This window comes from Chaetodon auriga, chromosome 24, assembly GCF_051107435.1.
Source record: "Chaetodon auriga isolate fChaAug3 chromosome 24, fChaAug3.hap1, whole genome shotgun sequence".
NCBI classification, from domain to species: domain Eukaryota; kingdom Metazoa; phylum Chordata; class Actinopteri; order Chaetodontiformes; family Chaetodontidae; genus Chaetodon; species Chaetodon auriga.
Window position 1 is genome coordinate 8,369,512 of NC_135097.1, and position 22,098 is coordinate 8,391,609.

The 22,098-nt window shown below is 42.6% G+C and overlaps 1 protein-coding gene across 2 annotated transcripts; it reads left to right on the top strand.

The window, feature by feature from the left end:
* The first annotated feature begins 242 nt into the window (after positions 1-242).
* On the top strand, positions 243-20,945 carry gpr78b (G protein-coupled receptor 78b). Of its 2 annotated transcripts, XM_076724253.1 has the most exons (7): positions 243-273; positions 3,399-3,534; positions 4,826-4,948; positions 5,140-5,293; positions 15,696-16,268; positions 16,399-16,512; positions 18,239-20,945. In XM_076724253.1, the coding sequence occupies exons 4-7, from the start codon at positions 5,286-5,288 to the stop codon at positions 18,474-18,476; spliced, it is 933 nt and encodes a 310-aa protein (XP_076580368.1). In that variant the 5' UTR covers positions 243-273; positions 3,399-3,534; positions 4,826-4,948; positions 5,140-5,285; the 3' UTR covers positions 18,477-20,945. The 2 variants fall into 2 exon arrangements, with proteins under 2 accessions (XP_076580368.1, XP_076580367.1); XM_076724252.1 differs by lacking the exons at positions 243-273; positions 3,399-3,534; positions 4,826-4,948; positions 5,140-5,293 and having other exon boundaries at positions 14,402-16,268.
* Positions 20,946-22,098: the final 1,153 nt, after the last annotated feature.

Genomic DNA, 22,098 nt, shown 5'->3' on the forward strand with positions numbered 1-22,098 from the left:
TTTAAAAACAATAACCTTACAAAGGAGGCTTAAATACGCACTTAATGGCCGTCCATGATAATGTGCTAAAAGACTGAGGCTAAAGCTACATCCTTAATATTTGCTAATCCACGTATGGAAATGAAGAAGCAGCACTGTTTTTGTATTGCAGTGTGTAGAGCAAGTTAGGCCCAATATTATATCTATGTTAAGGAAAAATGTAAGACCAGACTTCTAACATAACCCTGTTTGTCTGCTTACAGGTTACACGCTTGGACAAACTTGCTTACAAAGGTAATTTTATGCTTTATTGTTTGGATTTTCAATCAGTAGCCATGTTTCACTTTTAACATTACTAGAGAAAAGCCTTGCAGGGTGAGGTGTAGTCAGTGTTTGCCAAGGGACTAATTAAAAGTGTTACAACAGTTGAACTTTTTCCAACTTTTTCTGTAATTTAGTTGAAAAGAAGAGCTTCTAGAAGGATTTTCCAACCACAAGAAAGTCCACAACAAATCTTAAATCCTTTCCCCACTTGAAGTTCGATAAGTCGAGGATGATATTCTCATCCAGGCCCTCGATCAATATCTCAAAACTGACAAGCGGATGGTCGCAGCTGATAACAGGCTTTAAGTCTTTTTTTTGTTTACTTACTACTCACAGAGTGTCAAACTGTACCTGGAGGAGCCCCCCCACCACCACCTCCACCCACTTCACCTCCCCCCCGTCCAGCAGCCACTGCCTCGACCTTCCTCATCGCCTACTCAGTCCAGGGTGACACTCAGAGATAAGGGCGTTAGGCTCTCCAGCTGTCGTGCCTGGTGAGCGAGAGAAAGAGTGAGATGGGGACGGGGAGGTTTGTTTGGAAATGTTCCCATTTTGACATTTCACCATTCAACACGAACTCCGTTTGAAATTCAAAAAGTTTATCGTCGTTTGATCGCCGGCGGAGAGCCGCCAGGCGCGGATGGATGCCGCTTCTCCTCGACACAAAGCTGGAATTACACAAAACACACAAAGCATAAACCCAGTTCACCGAGATTTACATGGAGGTCGAGTCAGAGCGCAGTCTATGTGTGTGTTTATGTGTATATTCTCTAATTTATGTCATTTATTAAGCTTAATCTGAGAGATATCTTTCACAGAACTCTTACTCACAGGCTGATCCACAGCATCAAAATGTATTCATCCCATCCACGAATTAATATTAGATGAGATGTTAATCTAATACCATGTTCTCTACAAAATGGGCTGCCTCACAGAGTGTGAATTCCCTCTCTCCCAGTCCTTCCCCTCACTGCTTATCAGGTCAAAATATAGATTTTCCTCTTTCATGTACTATCAAATTACTGCATTTCAGTCTCACTAACTGTAGAGTCTGGGGAGTGTGAAAACGCTGAGTGATAAGGTTATATGTTTACATGATATATGTCTTGATCAGATTGAGCTTTTAGAACAAAATGCTCCATGTGAACACAGACCAAAGGGTGAAAAACTATGATTTGTGTTCCATGGCGCAGATATTTCCAGCTGTGTGATCCAGGCAGCCGATATCCACAACGCACAAACTGACGCTAGCTGCACAGCACTGGAGGCTCAGGACAGAGGCTAATGGTTTCCCTTTTGGTTTAACTTCACGGTTGCATCAACAACATCAGAGATGACGCTTTAATGACTCACTGCTGCTTTCTCACTCTGAATATATCATCTCATTGTACACCCCCAGGTTCAGCTTTTCCAGGTTTATGGTAAAAAAACTGTTACAAATCCACAGATTTAGACCGAGTGCGAGTGGTGACGGTGGATGCTTGTGGTTATTGCATTATTACAGTGGTTTCTGAACGCAGAATGGATGAAGTTGCTTTTGTTGAATGGAATGTCATTTTTTATCACGCAGAATACCGAATCAACACGCACATTGTTATAATGCACAATAGGCTCAGTTTTGAGGCAAAGACTGTGCAACTCTTCATCCAGTTGACTAAGTCACAGTATGTATCTACAAATCCAATTCTTTGCTTAAAGAGGACACTTAGTTGAAATCTGTGCTCAGTGTCTGCAGTATTTTGGGGAAATTTTTGCCTTTAATAGATTAGAAGTAGCTGGAGAAAGGCAGACAGACAATTACACAAGTACACGGTCAGCATCTTAAACCAGTCTTACACCACGTCTGAACACCTGAAGATGGGAGAAATTTCATAGAATATTATTTAATTAAAAAATAAAAAAACTGTGTCTGCTGCTGTGTGAACAAACTGAGCCAATTCATCAGCACCTTGCTGCGCCCTCCTTAATCGACGGGCAATTAATCACATTTCATTTAAGTAACTCAAGAGTAAAATAATTTTGGCCGTTTGCAGCTTAGAGGACTGAACCACCTTGTGTCATTCTCGTGGGACACAAGCACATTAAATTCTGCTTTCTGTTTCCAGCAAACATGAAGCAATATTACATAAAACCCGCTCCTTTGCCTTTAGTGTGACATCACACCTTTAGCTGATGGCCACATTAAATTGCTGTGAGCATCAAGGCCCCACGAGGTAAACGACTCACCTTCACAAACTCGAAAAAAGAAAATGCGTCTGACCAGCATGAGAGCAGCTCGGCTGATGGGAAGTGAAAATGGGGGTTACCATAGAGGCGGACCTGAGAAGGGGTGTCGTTACCATGGGCGACGGGCCGAGGTGACCCAGATGGCAGGAAAGCAGCTGAGGCTATTGGATAACTGTGCTCTGACAGCTACGCTCAGTCTGCCTGATATCATCCAGAAGAAGGCACTGATACTGCATTACCCAGAAGCCAGTTGTGGTCACACTGAACATACGCTGTACAGCTGTGTGATGGATGGACACGACTGCATTTAAACTGTGCGTGGAAAAACCCAAAAAGCATCAGTGTTTACCTTTCATCAAGCACAGCCTCCCCAAATACGGTCTTCTATCAGCTGTGTATGTTTGCTTGGAGGTGGGCGCCGCTGGTAGCCAATAAGAAACAGTGATACAGATACATGTGGCTGCACAGGCGAGTGCAAACAGTGTCAAAACACAGAAACCCAGCCATGACTGCCGCTGTGCTGTTTGTTTAATTAAAGCCGGAAACTGGAGCACACATTTGACTTAGATATGATTTGACTTAGGGTCCTATTTGTGCTACAGCAGGATCAAATCGGAGCATCTATGAAGCGAGAACCACCTTTAAAAGAATAGGAACAAATACCTTTAAATTGACACAATGTCATATAAAGGATGTATATATGCATGTGGATGAGTATGTGAAGAAGTATGTTTGATTTTTCAAGATTTTATGCCCTAAAATTCAGGGCAACATTGTGCAGTTAGACGACTTTTGTTCAAGCAATATCGTGGCCATGTGTGGAGATGTGCTTGTGGAGTTAATGTTTGTATGTTACTATCTACTTACAGGAAATGGACACAGGAACGTTTTATCTGCGGAAGGAACATGATCGAGCATCTCGGGTCATCTGTCCTCTGACAGTGAGGACAGCGAGCTTGAAGAGTCAGGAATACTAGATCCTCGGGTGTGCTAGATCCTAACGAGGTCAGTGGTCAGTCAGCAGAATAACGTGTGCATGCGTATGTTTGTTTGTTTGCATGCTCAACAATAAATAAATGCACATTCTAAATGCATTTAAAGAACACACACACACATAGAACAAGAACTTTTAGGTGTGCTGGTAGTCGCATTTGTTTATGTACTGTATAAGCCTAATATTCTCATATAAACCTCACATAACCGATGAAAACTAGTGTGAAAAAAGCTTAAACTGAAATTGTTTACACATTTACAGGCAGGTTATTGGCGCCATAAGATACTTTTCAGGGTACTGTACATTTAAATCCAACCAGCACATGTTGAAGTATGTAGGCTGTACTTTATCTTTACGCTATGCATGCTGGCGAGTGAAAGGTTTGGGCCTAAAATATTTATTGCTGAGAGTATTATGATTATGTCTCACCATCATGTTAGAAACACAGCCATGTAATGATATTAAACAGGGGTCTTTGGTGCACAATGACAGCTTGGTGGCAGTGGCAACATGAAAATAATCAAGCGTCTTCCTGTTTATATTGAATATCCAACTGCTGAGCAAGATTCTCCAAATCTTTAAAATGATATCAGCACCAATAGCCACATATAGCACGGACTTGTATTATTTAAACCAGCCTGCGTGTCCACAATCAAAACAGGCATCCTCTTTAAAATGGCTTTCCTCAATCTAATCGCATTTTGACAGGACTGTTTGGTAGCCTCCTCTTTGCTTTTAAAGACTCCCTCTGCCTCCCCTGAGAGGTAAGAGTGGGCGACGTCGGCTGAAAATAGCACTCGTCGAGAAAGGATGAATCAACGCTGCACCTTATGCTTAATTAAAGATTAACGAGAAATTGCTCGCTGGTGTGGAGGTTTCTCAAAGCCTCACTTTACTTCTCTGATTAGGGGTTATGTAACACTTGTTAATACTGCATGGACCACGCTAAAAAAGTAATGACATCTGCCAGTGTGGCAGAATCAATCCTGCCATGACAGGCCACAAAATTTGAAGCCCATGTCCTGCCAAGACATTGATTAATTGGCTGCTCACAGCTGCTAAATCACTTAAATCATACTGATTTGTGCAGAGTATATCTGAATTAATGATGACCCCCCATGAAAAGGTTGACGCGGCGGACCTCAATGTGTCATCTCCTCATTTGAAGCACTGACAGATTGTTTTTGTGGCTGATACAGAGTGATGTACCGCCATGCTGCTGATCACAATGACCCCAGGAGCTCACTGGTTTATATCAGAATCAAGGCAAATATTACATGTTTTCATTCTTCTTATCCACAGACTGTAGTGGATGGAGCTTCCTGGTCTGGAAAGTGAAGCCAGTGCGGAAGTGCCTTGAACGTGCAGTCTTTCTTATGGCCAGCAGGGGGCGATTCCACTGGCTGCAAGAGCAGTTTGATGCATGTAAGCTTATGAGAAAATGACCCTACTTCTCGCTTGATTTATTACCTCAGTAATCAGCGTCCTAATGAATTTATGATCTTAATCACTATTTTTAAGTCTTCGTCAATACAGCATGATGTTCATTTTGTGATTTATGGTGCCATTCATAGTAATATAGATGATAAAGTAGGCTGTGCTTTTGTGGGTTCCAGATCCAATCAGGACAGAGATGTAGCAACGTGTATCCTCCTCAGCTCCACCCTCTTGTCCAAATATGGTCGCTTCTGGCTCCAAATAAACAAGATGGTGACAGCCATAATGCCAGGCATCAGGACGGTGCTACACAAACCAACAGGTGATGACAAGGTGGGTTTACACAGCCAGATCTGAGTCCTTTTAAATATTTCAGATGCATAAATATTACATATGCAGACTGAGAAACTAAAATAACTAAACTAAGCAAAAAAAGCAATAAACAGCAACAAACAACCAAAACAAACAAGTGATTAACAGTAACCAAAATAAAACAACCTAAACAAACAAATGAACAAGTGACCAAAACAACAGAACAAACACCAAAAACTAATAAACAACAAGCAAATAAACTAGAAACAACCAAAACAAAACAGCAAACGAAACAATCAAACAGTGTAACAAACAATCAACAACAATAAACAGACAAATAATCAAACAGCAAACAAAAATCAATTCACGATTTGTGCTTTCTCTGGCTCAACCTAAGGTTAAGGAGGTGCCTCATTGGAGGGGTGGGGCGGGGGGGCATTGGCATTAACATGCAATAAGGCCATAAAAACCGGATCACATGTGCAATAAGGCTTCATAACCCTGATTTGCCTTCGGTACTCAAAATCACTTTGCCTTTGATGTAGACAGGCAGGGTGAGGTGTGCAGAATGGACGTCTGCTTCAGGTTCACTAAGAACACACTCTTATTTAAAGATGGAGCCAGTGGGAGCAGTTGTAGCACAAGGAAAGATTACACACATACATACACAAACACTTGGGAGCTGCTCGCTACAAGTGCAGTCTTGTACTTCTGGCAACTGAGCCGTGAAGCTCGCTCACCGGTGCCTTGACGGTAGTTTTTGGAGATGGGGAGCACACCTCCTTTGTGCAATGCAAGCCCGTGGCTTCTGTAGTCTTCATGTTTCCAACGTCCAATCCTGTTGCACACCTAATGTACTGATCCAAGCTACCACTACAGAGCCGTTAAAACCTTATAAATATCCAATGACTGCCTCTGCTGTGTCAGAGAGAGTAAGGTGGCTGCCCTGACCCAGAGCGGGGTGTGTAGCGACTGCTTTCCTGCTCGGCCCGCAGTGACTCATGCATCTTATTAAGCATGAGTCACTACACTGCGGTCCACACCTTTAAGAGCATCCAAGCCTGGAAAATGCCTTGAAGGACGGTCGAAGCAGATGGCTGTGGATGGAGTCTATTCTGGGGCGGTCCTGTCCTTAAGGCCGATGGGTCGCAGTAAAGACGAGACATGGATGAGTAAGAGCAGAGGTACTGTGAGATGCACAGACTGCTACCACTGGGGATTCAGCTTTGGATCGGCGTGTGTGTGTGTGTGTGTGTGTGTGTGCAGGGAGAGAAGAAAACAAGAAGAGCTGGAGAGGAGTGAGTCAGTGCTTACTGTGTGTATTTACTATGGCAAAAGGCTGAGGCACTGGGGGACAGCTGGTGAAATTATAGATCTCATAATATATTCACTGGCAGCAGAGATGATGTAGAACCGCCAGTCTTAACACTGCCCTAACTGTTCACTTCCACAAACTTTTAAAACCCACAAAGTGCTGTGAGAAATGTCTCATCTCACAGCTGCTGATGATGATGATGCTTGTTCTTGGATAAACAGGAAGTCATACTTTGTTTGAATATTATTATGCTTTATTCGATAGTTGACAGTGAAGAGGGACAGATATTATGGGATAGGACAAGGAGTAATAAAACCATCTTGGGCCCTGTTGAGTGTTACAGAGGCAGATTTACCGTTTTAAAATTCATATATATTTTCAAAAACAATGTGCATTTAATTCATTTTAATCGTAGACAGGAGCAGCTTCTCATTTCAAGTGGCGGCCATCTTGGATAATGAGTTTGGTGGAAGTCAGTGGAGTGTAATTGTCCCCAAATCACAGTTACAAACATTAGCCTAAATTCTGATAAATTAGCATTCATGAATGGGGCAATACTACACAGAGGATGTGCTACTCATGAACAGGGATTTTTTTTACCTGTACTCCCCAAAAATATAGTATGAATACCACTGGCCTTGAAGTAATGTTGAAGTAATATTGAAGTAATGTAGATACTAAACAAGTTAGCCTGACATGCTAATGTTTGCAACTCATGACATTAGAGTAAGCTCGCTGTTTAGTCCGTTTCTTATGAATATATTTTTGTATTTCTGGTTTTGGAGGAGTTAAAATGAACTCTTGATATACAGAACGTTGCTCATGCTTCAGCATATTGGAAAGCTCGAAAGTCCAACTGGCCTCGTTTTGAGCAATCAACTCTCACGTGGCACTTTGTGGAAACACAGTTTGAGAAACTCTTAATTTTTACTTAATTTGACATTGATTTAAATGTCTTTTATGTGCCGAGTGAGTTTCGCTAAGTATAGTCTTATGAAAGCCTTCCAAAACCCATTTTATGTTTTGAAGATCACCAGGAAGCCTCGGACAATTTCTCTCTTCCAACCATGTACCCATTTCATCCAGCGGCAGCAATGAATAACAATGAACAGTTATCCATTTAGTAAAACGCACACCATGAAATCCATCTGTGTCACACTGTAATGGTATAATGGTATAGTGTAATTGCAGAGGGTCATTAAACTGAGGGGCTTTGTTAAGGATGACAGTGATGGGCTCATTATTGCTAAGAGTGATAATTTACAAAGCTGTACTGTACGCAACATAGTACTCTCTGTACCCGGTGAAGGGCACCATACTCGCTTTTTTTCCAGAGCTTATTTAACAAAATGGCACCTCAAATCCATCAGTGTTCAATTTTTAGCATTACACAAGAGATTTTGCTGAATAACAGGAAGTGTTAAATTAGCTGAATTATTATAAAAATCAGAAACTAACAGAGAAAGTCTGTTATGTTAAATGCTGCATGTTCTGTGTTAGAAGCATATTTCAATCAATAGCTACACTTAAGATCCACTTACCAGCTTTTTATGGTGATTTCAACGCATCACGGTCTTCATCAGAGTTTTGCTTAGTTGTCACGGAGATAGCTCGGTTTTCATGAGTGAACCGTGGACCTATGGTCATGTGATAACAGGTCACGAGATGACTACAGAATAATCTGTGTCACAGCTGATGATGAAGACCCAGAGATAAGGTTTGAAAACTCTGGAGAAAGCTAATAAGTGGATGCTGAGTCAAGATTTTAGTCAAACTATTTTCAGTGTCAACACCGAACTTTTAAGGTCAGTAAGTCAGTAGTAGCACCTACGAATTACTTGACGGCTCCTCTTGACCAGTAGTCTGAGGACAACCTACTGACACATCAACTCAGATAGAAGCCCATCGTCTGCTTCAGTAATAACACTGTTCACATCCAGTCAAAGCTTACACATGCAGCGGCACATTCATCCTAGAAAGCATTTGTGATCTCTGCAAAACATCATCTCTACAGGGCTGCGCTGTTCGTTACATCCTCCCCGTAAAAGGCTTATTAAGCCGTGTTTTCTTCGTCGGTGTGCCTGCACGTTTTATGAGGCTCTTTTCATAGTTTGCTGCAGAAGCTATAATGCTCCATCACGTGCCTGCTGGCCTGCTCTGTCTGCCCACTGGAGCCCCGGCTGGCTTCAAAGCGCTCCTGTCGCCTAATGATAATGAATGCAGTGTGTCTGCTCAATGTGCTTAGTGGCTCACTGTCAATCTGTTCCACTCAGACTCAGGTTACAGTCTGCTCCTGCACTGCTCTCCCTGCACGAGCAACGGCCGCCAAGACAGTTTTCCTGGTTTGTTTTCCTGTGGTCGTGAACCCTCTGCAATAAGAATGTGTTTGTGACCCTGTGGTCCGAATCAAATGATTGCTCTTTAAATCCAACGCAAACACTGCAGTCAGCAGTTTGATGCAATGCTGAACTCCTGCACTGTTCCTCCCCATATCTTTTCCAAAGGCATCCAGGAAGCTTGCATAATATATTTCAAAGCTTCATAAAGAAAGTCTTTGTGAAAGGACTGATGAAGAAATCAATAAATAGACTGGGCGTAGCCTACTGGGTCATTAATAAAACACTAAAGGAGTCCTTTCAAATGTGGCTTTATATGGTCTGTCCTCATTGGGTCAAAGCAATCTATTTATGCTTCTTCCTCACCCCTGCTATCTCTCCATCCACTCTGTTAGGTCTCCAGATAAAAGAGGGCTCATTGTGAACAAAGCAAAGGGTTTGACTGAGCTCTGGACACCTGCAGCGGACCAAACCATTCTATTTGCTCAGGTTCAATAAAATAAGGGCCATATGAGGCCAGGACAGACCATTGGGTTATGGGAGAGTTGAAGAAGAACCATGAGAGATGGACGATAATGCACACACGTCATGATCTGCATTTAAGCCCGTGAATGCTTTCAAAATACTGTTTGATTGTCACAGATACCATAAAAAGAATCTAATTTCCTTGTGCTTCTTTTGATGTGCGATTAAAAAAATAAACAGCAGACAATGGAGGCTTCACGATCTCCTCGGATGGCAATAACAACCCCCATGTAAATGATATTTACATCCACTTGGAGAGCATGTGCCGCCAGAGATGGTGCGATAACTTCCCAGACTGGGGTGTTGCTATGGGAACATGACTCATCACAGGTCTTCCTGCTTTACCTGTGGCAGCTGCACAGCACTCCTGAAAGCTATTTCATGCTCCTTTTGTTTGCCAAGCAGCAGTGCTGAGCCTCAGTTTTCAATAACATATCATATCAGATGTCTGAGAAAACAGGATGAAGCCAAAGTGCTAAAAAGGCTTTTGTAGCAAATTATTATTATTATTTTTTCCTTCACAGGAGATACTGTACATTTATGAGCTTTTTTTTGTTGACTTCAAAGTGATCAGTCAGTCAAGCAGTCACATTAGACCCCGATTGTCTGTGGAACAACATCAACAACAAAAAGGGTTTCATATACAAACTGTTTTGGTCGCCTTAAAACTTAAGATGTATAAAATGTCATTATGCTAATATATGCATACAATATTAATAAGAATCATGCAAGGAAACACAATGATCCATGTCTTTAAATATGATGAGATCAACAGGTTTTAATATTTGCCAGTCTGCTCTACACGCGCGCACTGTAAATGCCTGGCAGATGTTAGAGCTCGGTTCTTTCTGTGTGGTGCTTCAGGTATGTTGTCATACACTGAGCAGTGTGGAGGAGGCCCATCTGTCACACCGCTGCTCTCACCCTGTAAACAAAATCCTGAGCTGTCATTCACAACAGGCCCACGTCTTTTCATCCTCTCTGGTTACTTCCTAGCAGGGTGCTCTGATGAGGGTGAAATATAGCTGCAATAAAATAGAAAATGTAGAGCAAAGCGTGGCTCGGGCGGCATGCAGAAAGTATCTGTTTCAGGAAGGTGTCCTGCATTATGACGTGGAAGGTGGGAGCTGTGGTGCGTTGCTCCAGGTGGGCTTGTTTATAAGATGGATTGGTTACTACTGCGGACTGTTTTTCTCAAAGTATGACTAACCTTGGGATCAAATATTGATCTGCGCATGATGGATCATTGGAGTGTGCGTCTGAGCACAGCACACTTTGAAGGTTAATGACTCCTGACCTTGTTTCTAACCTTATTCGTATCTCCATCCTCCATCCATCCTCCAAATTATTGGGTCAACAAAAGTAGATGAGTTATATCACGCTGTAGTTTCCACCTACAAATAGCTCTCTAATGTGCTGCAAGTGACCCATGGATGCAGGTGAAATAACCAACAACTTCACATACGCGCAGAGGAGAGGCAGTAAAAATATCACTTTTTTAGCACATTTACGTATATTAGAAACACAAAAAGTGATTTCAAAGACTCTAAAGGTAGGATCCAGACATAGTTTGGTGCCTGACGTATAAATATCACAAACATCTTTTGAAACCTAAATGTCTGCACGATATTTGAAGCTGCTGCTGTAGTTTGCACAAAAGCAGGCCTAAATATAAGCTGCTGTTTAGACACTCTGGTTGTCTTTGGAGCGAGAGAACAACATTTAACTTTTAACTATATTCAGTGTGAATATAGAGACATCACATGTTCTCAAACCTGCACGCTGAGTAAGCTATTTATGTGCACACCTGGAGGCAACGGAGCAGAGAGACAAGCTGAGGAAGCGTGTGCTGAATTAGGACCAAACGGGTGGTTTCTCCAAAGCGTTACAAATACATTTTAAATTGATGTCCTACCTGCAAGGTAGCTGGTGATTCATTTCTTGCAGTAAACTGAAACTTGCTTGAAAGCAGATAATCCAGCACATTTTGTTGCTATTTGGTTAATATTATTTGAGCTAAGTTTCATATTATCCAAACATTTGACCACACTTGCAAACAGGAACATCAGCCAATTTTACCACCACCCGATAAAGATATAACTTCCACATAAAAGGAAGACGTTAAACTAAATAAAGGTGACTAAATGCTCATTTTGGTGGGTTATCTCAGCGAATTCAATCTAAAATTAAAAAATCCACGGGCATATTTTGGGAAATGCTTGAGAGCAACACAAAGGACACATAATTGAAATAAATAACTGGTCTAATCTACGAATGATTCAGTGGCTGAATAGCACATGATAACCAGGGATCTGTGCCCTGCTTGAGAGTCTCTATTCCATGAAGCTGTCCAAAGGCATCATGTTACCCGCTAGTGTATCTTGTACTGTGACTCTGATACAAGACATACCAAGCGCCAAGTTACCTAATGCAGGACCTGAGATCCCTGCCCCCCCCCTCCTCCCTCCTGACCTCAGGCGGTGCTCGGTGCTCTTACGACACTGTAAAGGCAGCAAATTTAAAAAGCGCAGGTAGAAGCTCAGAGTGACATTCCAGGTACCTGCAGGGCCGCGGGGGGATTTGGTTAATGTGCCGAGATCACACTTTATCTGAACATCCAAGGCACTTCTCTCGCTGCCTGAAGGTGACCGGGATGTTGGTTTGTATGAAGGTCGGACGCCGTTATGTAAGATCATTGGTTGGACTGAGAAATTGAAAGCTTTCAGAGCAGTCTTTGTTGTAAGGCTGAGGTTGTGAGGTGCCCACAAAGATCCTCTTTTCTCTCTGTGAGCTTTTTTTCAGTCCTGCTCTCTCTGCAAAGAAATGACATTGTGTTGCTCTGTTTGTACGTTCCTCCAGTTTCAATTTAACAATCTGAGTTGTCTCATATTAGGCTGTTTTTGCCATCTCCATTTAGATAAGATAGATAACAGTTGTTTTCATCAGCAATTAATCAGTGGATTTACTTGTTTAGTCTGCAAAATGTCAGAAAATAGAAAACAGAGTACAACCAGACTTCGCTTGTTGTGCAACCAGCAGTCCAAAACCCGAAGATATTCTGATTAAAACCACAAAAGGCAGAAAAATGCAGCAAATCCTCACACTTGAGAAGCTGAAACCAGATAATGTTCGCATTTTTCTTTGGTAATGACTTATGCAATCAGTTGAATATCAAAATATTTAATGGACTAAGACGGCTGTTCCCAGCCAGGGGATCAGACCCCCACGAGGGATCACAATACAAATCAATACTTAGGTTTATGGCTAAATACCCATCAGTCCAGATATACTCTGTGTTTAAATAGCACTTAATTCTGTTTTTGTTACCATATAAACAAGCTTTATTTATTTGAGACTTGGCCCCTCTGTGTCTCAGCAGTTCATGATAATAATAGTAATTCATATCTTGCAGTGTTTGAGTGAAACTGTTCAACCTCCGAGGGTCCTTGACGCCTTCTGAAGGATACCTAAAACTGCAGTGGCTGATTAGTCAACACACATAAAAGCATCCCTTAAAAGCAATCTCATCTGCGGCTCTGAAGCTGCGTTCAGCGCTTCGCTCTGATGCCTCGGTTAGGTAACACACCGGCGCTCGGAGTTATATTGGAGGTGACACCCCATCAGGCCTATAAATAGCTTTGCACTTTTCCCCCAGGAACCCAGCTGTAGCTTTCTCCCAGGCATTTGATCGCTTGTTTGTGGACGACCGACATCACCCACCGCTGCTTTGTCTCTGTGACTTGCTGACACACAAACACATGCGCAACAAAACACACACTGGCACGCACACACGCTCGGCGCTGTAGTAGCTGCTGGAATACGGCGAGTGAGAAAGACTCCTCAGCTCGTGTGGCTACGATGCCTTTAGGAGTCAGTCACTTCACAGATAGTTCGCCTCAGGGTTTCCCTAAACGACGTTTAATAATGACTCACCTAATTACTTTGAATATTCAGCTACCACTGCCACGAGCACGGCAGGTCTGAGGAAAGTGAATTCTCCACTCCGGCATCACTCCCAAATAAATAAAACAGTGCACTTAATTGGAGAGGATGGGGAGTCATGCACAAGCCTCGTAACGAGTGGGAGTACGAGGCGAATGAAAGTGGAAAAAGATATACAAAACCCCTGCAGGCTGCGTCTGACCCCAGTGAGTCACCGTCTACACGAGCTTCTCCAGAACCGGCCATGACTCAGTGACGAGCGCAAACATTTCGGAGGAGCCCTTCTGCTGCCAGTTACAGTACGCAGCTGCAGTCTGGATTACCTGTTAATGCTCACAGTTTTACGCCATGAAGTGAAGAGTGATGGAGGCAAACATGTTTTTCAACTATTCAATTAATGAGCTGTCAATATCTATAGCTACTGACATGATTGCTTATTAGAAAGTGACAGATCCATGCACATTTATTGACGACTACACAGCGTTTATAGCTGCATTATCGCCAAATACAATAAAGGAGATAAAAAAAACAAACAAAAACAAAGTGATGATTCACAACCAGGCAACTCCAAACTTCTACTAATGTTTTATCCTTGATGAAGAATTATTAAATGATTGATTAATCATTAATACATCAATTAGTCGCAGTTTATAAACTCTTTGAAATGCGTGATTTCAAAAAGTGGCACGCTTTGGTGTAATTCCTGAAAGGACCAGTGTGTAGGATTTAGTGGCATCTAACAGTGAGGTTGCAGATTGCAAAAAAACAAACAAAAAAAAAAAAAGCAAAAGGTGCTCTTTAGAGGCCTCTTTTTGGTTTGTCCATTCTGGGCTACTGTAGAAACATGCTGGTGCAACATGTGGACGAAGACCTGCTCCCTCTTTAGATATAAAAAACAACAACTTACTGTCAGATAACTAAAGCACAGTACTTATTTTCAGATGATTATACACTAATGAAAACATGATTATGAATATTGAATTCCATTTCTGCCAATAGATCCCCCTTAATCCAACACACTGGACCTTTGATCTGTAATGCTCTTTTTTTTGTTCATGGGAAGGTGGAGCAGTGGACACCGAAGACTTTGCTCAGCAATTTTCTTTCTATGAGCACCTTTTGTTCGTGTGTCATGCAGGGTGGAGGGGACTGGGTGTTGATATGTGAATTTTTTGCTTTGTCTATTAATAAGTTGTTTGATTGGCCAACAAAATGAATAAACAGTTAAAGACAAAATCAGATTTTATTTATTTATTTTTTTAAAATAGAACTGAAAATAAAGAGAAATTTGCTGTTTGTAATTTACCTACAGTCTTCATAACCACACAAATGGCGGCCCTGTTGTCTATTTTTGCAGAGCAGTTACAAATTAAGGGAGAACAGTGAATCTACAGTCGCCACGGGGCTATTAATAATTCATTTCAGGAAAAGGATCTATGTGGCCCAGTGCCGGTCCGACGCGCGCGTGCACCTGGTGCCACTTGGTCACGGCAGAAGCGTCTCCAATTATCCAGGACCACATCCCTGGATTTCTGTGCGCCCTTTGCCTCCAAACCCACATTGATTTTGAGCGAGGCGGGATCAATGCGACACCAGAAACTCGCATGTGAATAACTTAATGCGGCATGATTGATTTGTATTTCAGGACAAGTGCGCGCAAGGAAACAAACAACGCGCAGAGGGATCGAAATACACCAATGTGTGGGAAATAAGGTGTGACTTTGGATGTTTTGTGGCTAGGACAAGTTGTTCCCGCGTCTCTGGCTGCGATTCCTCATGACATATGTAGAAATCATCATTCACCTCAACAGGCATGCTGCTATCTCTCCTGGTCCTCCTCGGTCCCCCTGCCAGATCTGACGAGTGGGTCGCCCGCGCGCCTTTCCGCTGGTCGTAGCCGCTCAGAGACATGCAGCACACGCCCTGCTTCACTTTGCAAAGCTTTCCTCCTGCACTTGTCGGATGCTAATGGGAAATAATCGGCAAGTTTGAAGGGAGAGAGGTGGTGATGGTGGCTGCTGTGTTCAGCACGCTGGACAGCGCTCGTGGAAGTTGGGAGAGGCGGCGCGCGGACACGCGGGGATTTAATTGGAATGAATTTGGGGAGCTGCAGGAGAGATGAGCGACGGGTGACCATGGTTGATTTTAAGTGCTTATTATCAGCAACAGGCGCAGGTAACCCCAGAGGGGACTTTCTGGAGTGAGACATGGACTTTGCTGAAATTATCTTCGCTTTGTTCATCGTCGTGGTCGCGGTCGTCTCGCTGTTGTCAAACTTGTTGGTGCTGCTATGTTTCGTTCACAGCACCGAGATACGCCGACAGGTGCCCGGTGTTTTCACCATGAACTTGTCCTTCTGCAACATACTCATCACTGTTCTGAACATGCCGGCCACTTTGGTGGGGATTATCAGGAACCAGCAGCCTTTTGGGGATTGCGTCTGCCACACGGTGAGCTTCCTGGAGACCTTCCTGACCGCAAACACCATGTTGAGCATGGCAGCCCTCAGCATAGACCGGTGGATAGCGGTGGTCTTCCCGCTCAGCTACTCCACTAAGATGCGCTACAAGGACGCGCTGATCATGGTGTGCTACTCCTGGCTCCACTCCTTCACCTTCTCCCTGACGGCGCTGCTCTTCTCCTGGGTCGACTACAGCGACGTTTACGCGTCCTGCACCTTGCAGCCGAGCGAGGAAGGCAGCGACAGGATTAAGTTTACAATCTTCACCGTGGTTTTCCACGCCACCAGTTTCATGCTCTCCCTGCTCATCCTGTGCTTCACCTACCTGAAGGTGCTGAAAGTCGCCAGGTTTCACTGCAAGAGGATCGACATTATCACCATGCAGACTCTTTTCCTCCTGGTCGACATTCATCCAAGGTAGTTCACCTCTGCTTAATATCAGCATGTTTTCTCTTTCTCTATACACTTTCAGTGTATAATTCACAGTTTTGTCACTAGTTTGAATGAAGGGGAAAAAAAAAGACTAAACGTCTTTTGCTGTTTTCAGTGTGAAACAGAGATGTTTAGCTGAGCAAAAGAGGAGAAAGCAGAGAGCCACAAAGAAGATCAGCATCTTCATCGGCTCATTCATCATCTGCTTTGCTCCTTATGTAATTACAAGGTAAGTCCAACTGATAATGACCCTTAAATCACTGAGTTTACTGCAAACCTTGTGACAAACAACTTAGGAGATAAATGTGCCCACTTATAACAAAACAGCCTGAGCAGTTATCTTGTGAGTAGCCTATTTGGGTTAAAACAAAGCCTTAAAATTATGAGTAAATAGCCTCATTTTTGCATTCAGACACATTGGAGTTGTCCTCTGTGGAGCCATAAGACGCAGGTCTGTCACACCTGAAGTGCACAGCCGCATTCCAGTTTGTCTTCAGCTAAGAGCACAGAGCTCATTTTTACCCCATGATTTTTAATTCTTATCATTTCTCTGAAGATGGCTCATCGTCACTGCTGCATCGCTCTCTGAACAGGTGTCTTGCCGGGCTGCTTCCACTGAAATGCGCACACAATACAGCGGAGGACAATAGATACAGCACAGACAAATAGTGGCCCCCAGAGAAAAAAAGAGGAAACGCTTCAGGGGCCCACGAGCCAGTTTTCAGCCAGATGCGCTGCTGATGATCCATCAGCTTGACATTTGTGGTGTGTGCACATATGGCAGGGAAGAGGGAAGACACATTAACAAGGACGGAGTGTCTGAGAAACTGGAGTAACCTCCTGACCAGGCTTAACCACGGGACATAACCCGAGTGACTGTCCAACCCAAACCATCTCATTATGATAATCCCTCCTCATGTATCTGTTCTGCTTTCAAATGATCATTTCTACACATTATTTACTCACAGTAAAACTCTTATATTCTTCACTCTCTGTGGTATCCTTGTGCTTCAGTGACATTTGTCCTTACTTTAATTAACAGAATGGAAGTGTGAAGGGGGGCTGAACCCGATGGTTCAGTTTTTAGAGAGTCAAAGTCGTGACCAGTATTATTAACATTTTCAAAAGCACTTTCTCCCCTAATATATATGTTACATTTCCTTTTTGTGTATGCACTATGGAAGATTTAAAATGCCATCTCAGAAGAGAGAATAGGCTCCCCTGCGCCTCATCGTGAAAACTAATGGTCATAATGCAGCTGATACAATCAGGTTTAAGCTGTTCTCTGCTGACAACACGGAAATGCAAAGCAGATCTTGATTTCTGAGGAAAAGCTGAATATTTGTCCCTTTATATTACAGCACGTTTTTCCAATTGGTTTTGACATCGTAAACGTAGACACGAAGAGGAAGTACGTATTACAGTTTGTGTTGTATTTCACTTTATTCATGTGTTTTCATGCAGGCGTTCTGAATCTTCCATACATTTTTAAAATCATAAAAACTGCAGAGAGAATTTCAAATAGTGTCCTATTTAAAACTTATTATTAGTTCATGGGTCAATAATCTTCATAATATGCACACAGATGCCTAAAAACTGAATGCACATAAGAAAAGATGGTGAACATACAGAAGAATAGTGAGTCCTGTCTGCAAAATATTTCAACAGAGAACTGCCAACTATTCATTTATTATTTATCTATTCCCAGTGTCAGTGCATGAATTATGGCACAGGTGACCACTTTGTGCAGCTCAAATGAAGGCTGAGATAAAATATATCTCTCAAAAATGTCAGACTGTAACCTCCCCTTTGACCTCCCTTAATAATTTTGTGTTAAAGGCTCTGTAGTTTCACTATTATCTAATCATCTAACAGTCCTGAACAAAGGAGCTCTGACAGGCATCTTTTCAAAAGATGCATTTTGTTTAGTCGTGTTTCTGCTGCCGCCCCTTCAGGTTGGCCGAGCTTCTACCCTTCGTGGACATCAACCGCCACTGGGGAATCATCAGTAAGTGCCTGACGTACAGCAAGGCTGCGTCCGACCCCTTCGCCTACTCCCTCCTACGTCAGCAGTACAAGAAAGTCCTGGTTACTGTCGTCAACAGGCTGCTCCGCCGTGACCTGTACCCCTCGTCTGGCCATAACAGCTCTTTAGACACAGAGAACGACTACTGTCTCCAGAGGATCAGCTAATGGCAAGCGCACGGACATGACAGATACACACTGCAAGCCAAAAATAAAGGTTGCCTCTTTGAAGAAGGTGGGCGGAGGAAAAGAATGAGGAGGGAGACAGAGAGGACAGGATATTGTTTGGAAGGGAAAAGAGAGCAGATAGAGGGGACAGATTGTGGGTGGGGGGTGAGCATAAGGAAGTGGTAGGCGGAGAAGAATGAAAGGACAGTGATGAGGGGGAGGATGAACGGGCGAAGGGGAAGACAGACAGGGAGCGATGGGGACAGTGTTGGCCTCGCGCAGTAAACAGGGGATCTATGATTCATCGGCGATGGCAAAAAAAAAACACACAGGAACACACACACAGATGAGACGAATGAATTTCATGGAGTAAGTCATGGGTTCAGATTAAAAAACTGCAGGTCCACGCTGCTGGAGAACGGCCCCTTCTTCTCTTTGAGAGACACGTATGAAGTGGCCTTTTGTACTGCACGAATCCACACGTTGTGACCTTTCTACCGCTGCAGCACGCAGGGACGGAGCTGGAAGCCGGTGGTCGATAGGCGTCGGAGTGAAGACGTGAAATGAAGGAGAAACTATGTTGTTCCTGCCTCTGGATGATGTACCTTCAGTGAATGGATGTACTCTTAGGTGTGGAGAAACAGCTGCTGCACATTATTGCCATGTTCCGTATTGACCATGTTAGACTACTTTGCAGTGTCATGTCAGTCACTGAATATTGATGCACTTTGTCTAATTCTCTCAGAGCTACTTTAGTTACAGGAGCCAAAGGCAAATAACATGTACACCATGATATTAAATGATAAATGTGGTGGTAGTCTAGATTTTTGGTATTGCCGACAAGTCCCAGGAAAAGACCAAAATCAGTGATGTGTGATGCCGTCTCTCAAGAGTTTCTGACTTCCCCACAAAGCCCCAAGCTCATTGGTTCCTATTGAAGATTTTTCGCTATTTTTGCCTTTATGAGAGACAAACGAGAGTAGCAGTATGAATACACACAGGAAATGGGACAGGGTATGACATCAACTATGATGGATGGTATATTCATCTAAATTACTAGACGACCAGCTTCCCGAAAGTTGTAAATCTTAAAAAATGGGTCATGGATATATATTTTAATTTTTAAAAAAGCTGTAATGACTCCCTGAAACAGCTGGGCACTGTAGTTTTTAGCAAACATTACTCAAACGGGAAAATAGTCAATTTGTGGAGACTATTTTTAGGCGTGGATTAATACACATCAGGGGCACAAGTGAATATGTATTGCAGCAGTGCAGGGTGTATATTTGAAAGTAAACCACAGCGGCCTGGTTCATGGTAATGAAGAAACATGTCACCCGGTGGAACAGCGTGGCTCACTAATGCGTTTCTAATAGTTTTTAGGCAACTGACAAACAAGGAACAACCCATGTAAGTAAGCAAATTAGTTAATTCGAGTATCAGGTGCAGTGGCCGTTTTAACATGCTCCAAGTTCCCGCACCACTTAGTCTGGAAAGCATCTTAGTTTTGACGCTTGTTTCGTTTAATTGAATCCAACTCCCTTGTGAATTAAAGCAGCGTACTCCAGGAGGCAGGGATGATGTGATCACCATTTGAAGATTGAGATCGGCGGCTGCACAGACAGCACGTGTTGGCAGGGTCGTAATTGCTTTTGGTCTTTTCATTGGATCTGTTGACAGTAAGGAAAACATAGAGTATCACTTGGTTTATCTTTTAAAGTGTGAGTTTGTAACTGAATGTACTAGAGATAGCCCACTTTTAACTGAAAGACGTTTGTACAGCTGTGCTATGTTTTGCCAGTTGACTTGAGAAAATGTTTCTATGGATATTTACATGATGTTATTATATATTTTGCACTGTACAGGAACAACTTTTTTGTCTACATGAAGGGGGAGCAATGTGATGTAGCATAGAAACGCTTTCAAAGTGCTTTAAACACACTGTTTTGTGTTTGTGCCAGATTTGAATATGTGACTTTTTTCAGCTGTTCACTACTTTATAACCAGAACAGCTGCTTTATTATTAAAAATCTGTTTCTTTGGATGTACTTTATGCACATGTATTTTCCCTCCTGTGAGCCACTTGCTGTTCTTTGGCAGTGTGATTAGCTATTAGTGGATCTGTGCAATAAAAGCTGTCAATTATAAAGCTATTAAAAATATTAATGTTTTCACAGAAACGTCATTGAATCTAGATAATGCCCTTCGATTTAATTTGTACGTTTGTAAACTGAATTCAAGCAGCGCAGTTAAAGGTCTTGGACACTAAATGGCAAATAATAGGACCTTTATTCTTTTATTCGACTGATTGATGAAGATTATAGATAAATTATAGGCAATATGAAATTGATGGATACAGATATATTTGAAAAGAAATAAAACTCTTTTGGTTCCTCGTTCACCACCAGCTACACACCTGCTTCTGTATCACGCTGTTTGGCTTCCATCCACCTCGTGGCTCTAATTACATCCTGGGTGATATAAGGTATAAAAAATGACTGTGGTGTCACATGAGCAATCTCTGTTGCAGCTGAGTTATTGCCGTGTGCAATTAAAGAGACGAGTCAAAGATCATTTCTGCAGATTAGCGATTCTGATTTGTTCCGACTAAGTAATGAGTCAGGCTTAATCGGATGCATGGAAACAGGTCAGCAGTCATTATTTGCAGCAATAAGTGAAGGAATCTCCATTTTTTTTGTGTGTGGTTGAATTCAAATGTTTCATGCTAAAAGCAGCACATGGCTGTACTGAAGGCAGGGCTCTGCTGTATTAACATATTGTCAAATTAACCCCAATCATCAGAAACTGAATCTGATGATTACATGGAAAATGTATGATTAGAAAAATATGTGTCACAGCTGCTCAAGTTTAAATTATCCGTATTTTCCACGACTCTTGCGACACAAGTGCAGCTTCAGTAGCCCAGAAACTTATAAGAAAGCCCAAGGAGAATTTAAAGAGCGTTCACCTCAGAGGAAAATGATGCAGACACTGTATCAGTGCCAAACACCTCGATCCCTTCAGACACCCACTCTGAGAATGAGGAGCCGGCTGTCTAACACAAAAAAAGCTCATTCTGACAACAACGTTGGTAAAGAAAAGAAAAGAAAGGAAGAAAACGTGTTCACGAAATGACAGACATTAGCGTCAGCATCTTTTTGCAGGAAGAGTAAAGGAACGAGACAAAGAGTCAGCAGTCGCCATGCTAGCGGCTCTGTGAGGATAACTTGAGCTGAATGCTAATGTTAGCATGCTAAGATGTTCACGCTGACATTCTGATGTTTAGCAGGTATAATGTTTACCACGTCCACTAGCTTAGGTTAGCATGTTAGTATGCTAATATTTGCTTACTCGCTCTGAACACAAAGCACTGCTGTGCTATTGGGAACTTCCTACGTTTTGCAGGTGTTTGGTCGTAAACCAAAGTACTGGCTGAACTATTAACTGACATTTTTACCAAATTATGGCGCTAGATGAAAAGTTTAACCTGCAATAAATTATTTGTTTTTTGCCAACTTTAGTTGCACTTCTGTGTCCACCTGATGCGTGTTAGCTCACTGGTCAATCTGATCTCATGCACATCTGCAATGGGGCGTCATCTCTCCCAGGGGACTTCATTTCC

Coding starts and splice junctions, on each gene's coding strand:
- gpr78b (XM_076724252.1), top strand. CDS start 15,598: ATGGACTTTGCTGAAATTATCTTCGCTTTGTTCATCGTCGTGGTCGCG. Junction 16,269..16,398: donor CTGGTCGACATTCATCCAAG/GTAGTTCACCTC, acceptor TGCTGTTTTCAG/TGTGAAACAGAGATGTTTAG. Junction 16,513..18,238: donor GCTCCTTATGTAATTACAAG/GTAAGTCCAACT, acceptor CCGCCCCTTCAG/GTTGGCCGAGCTTCTACCCT.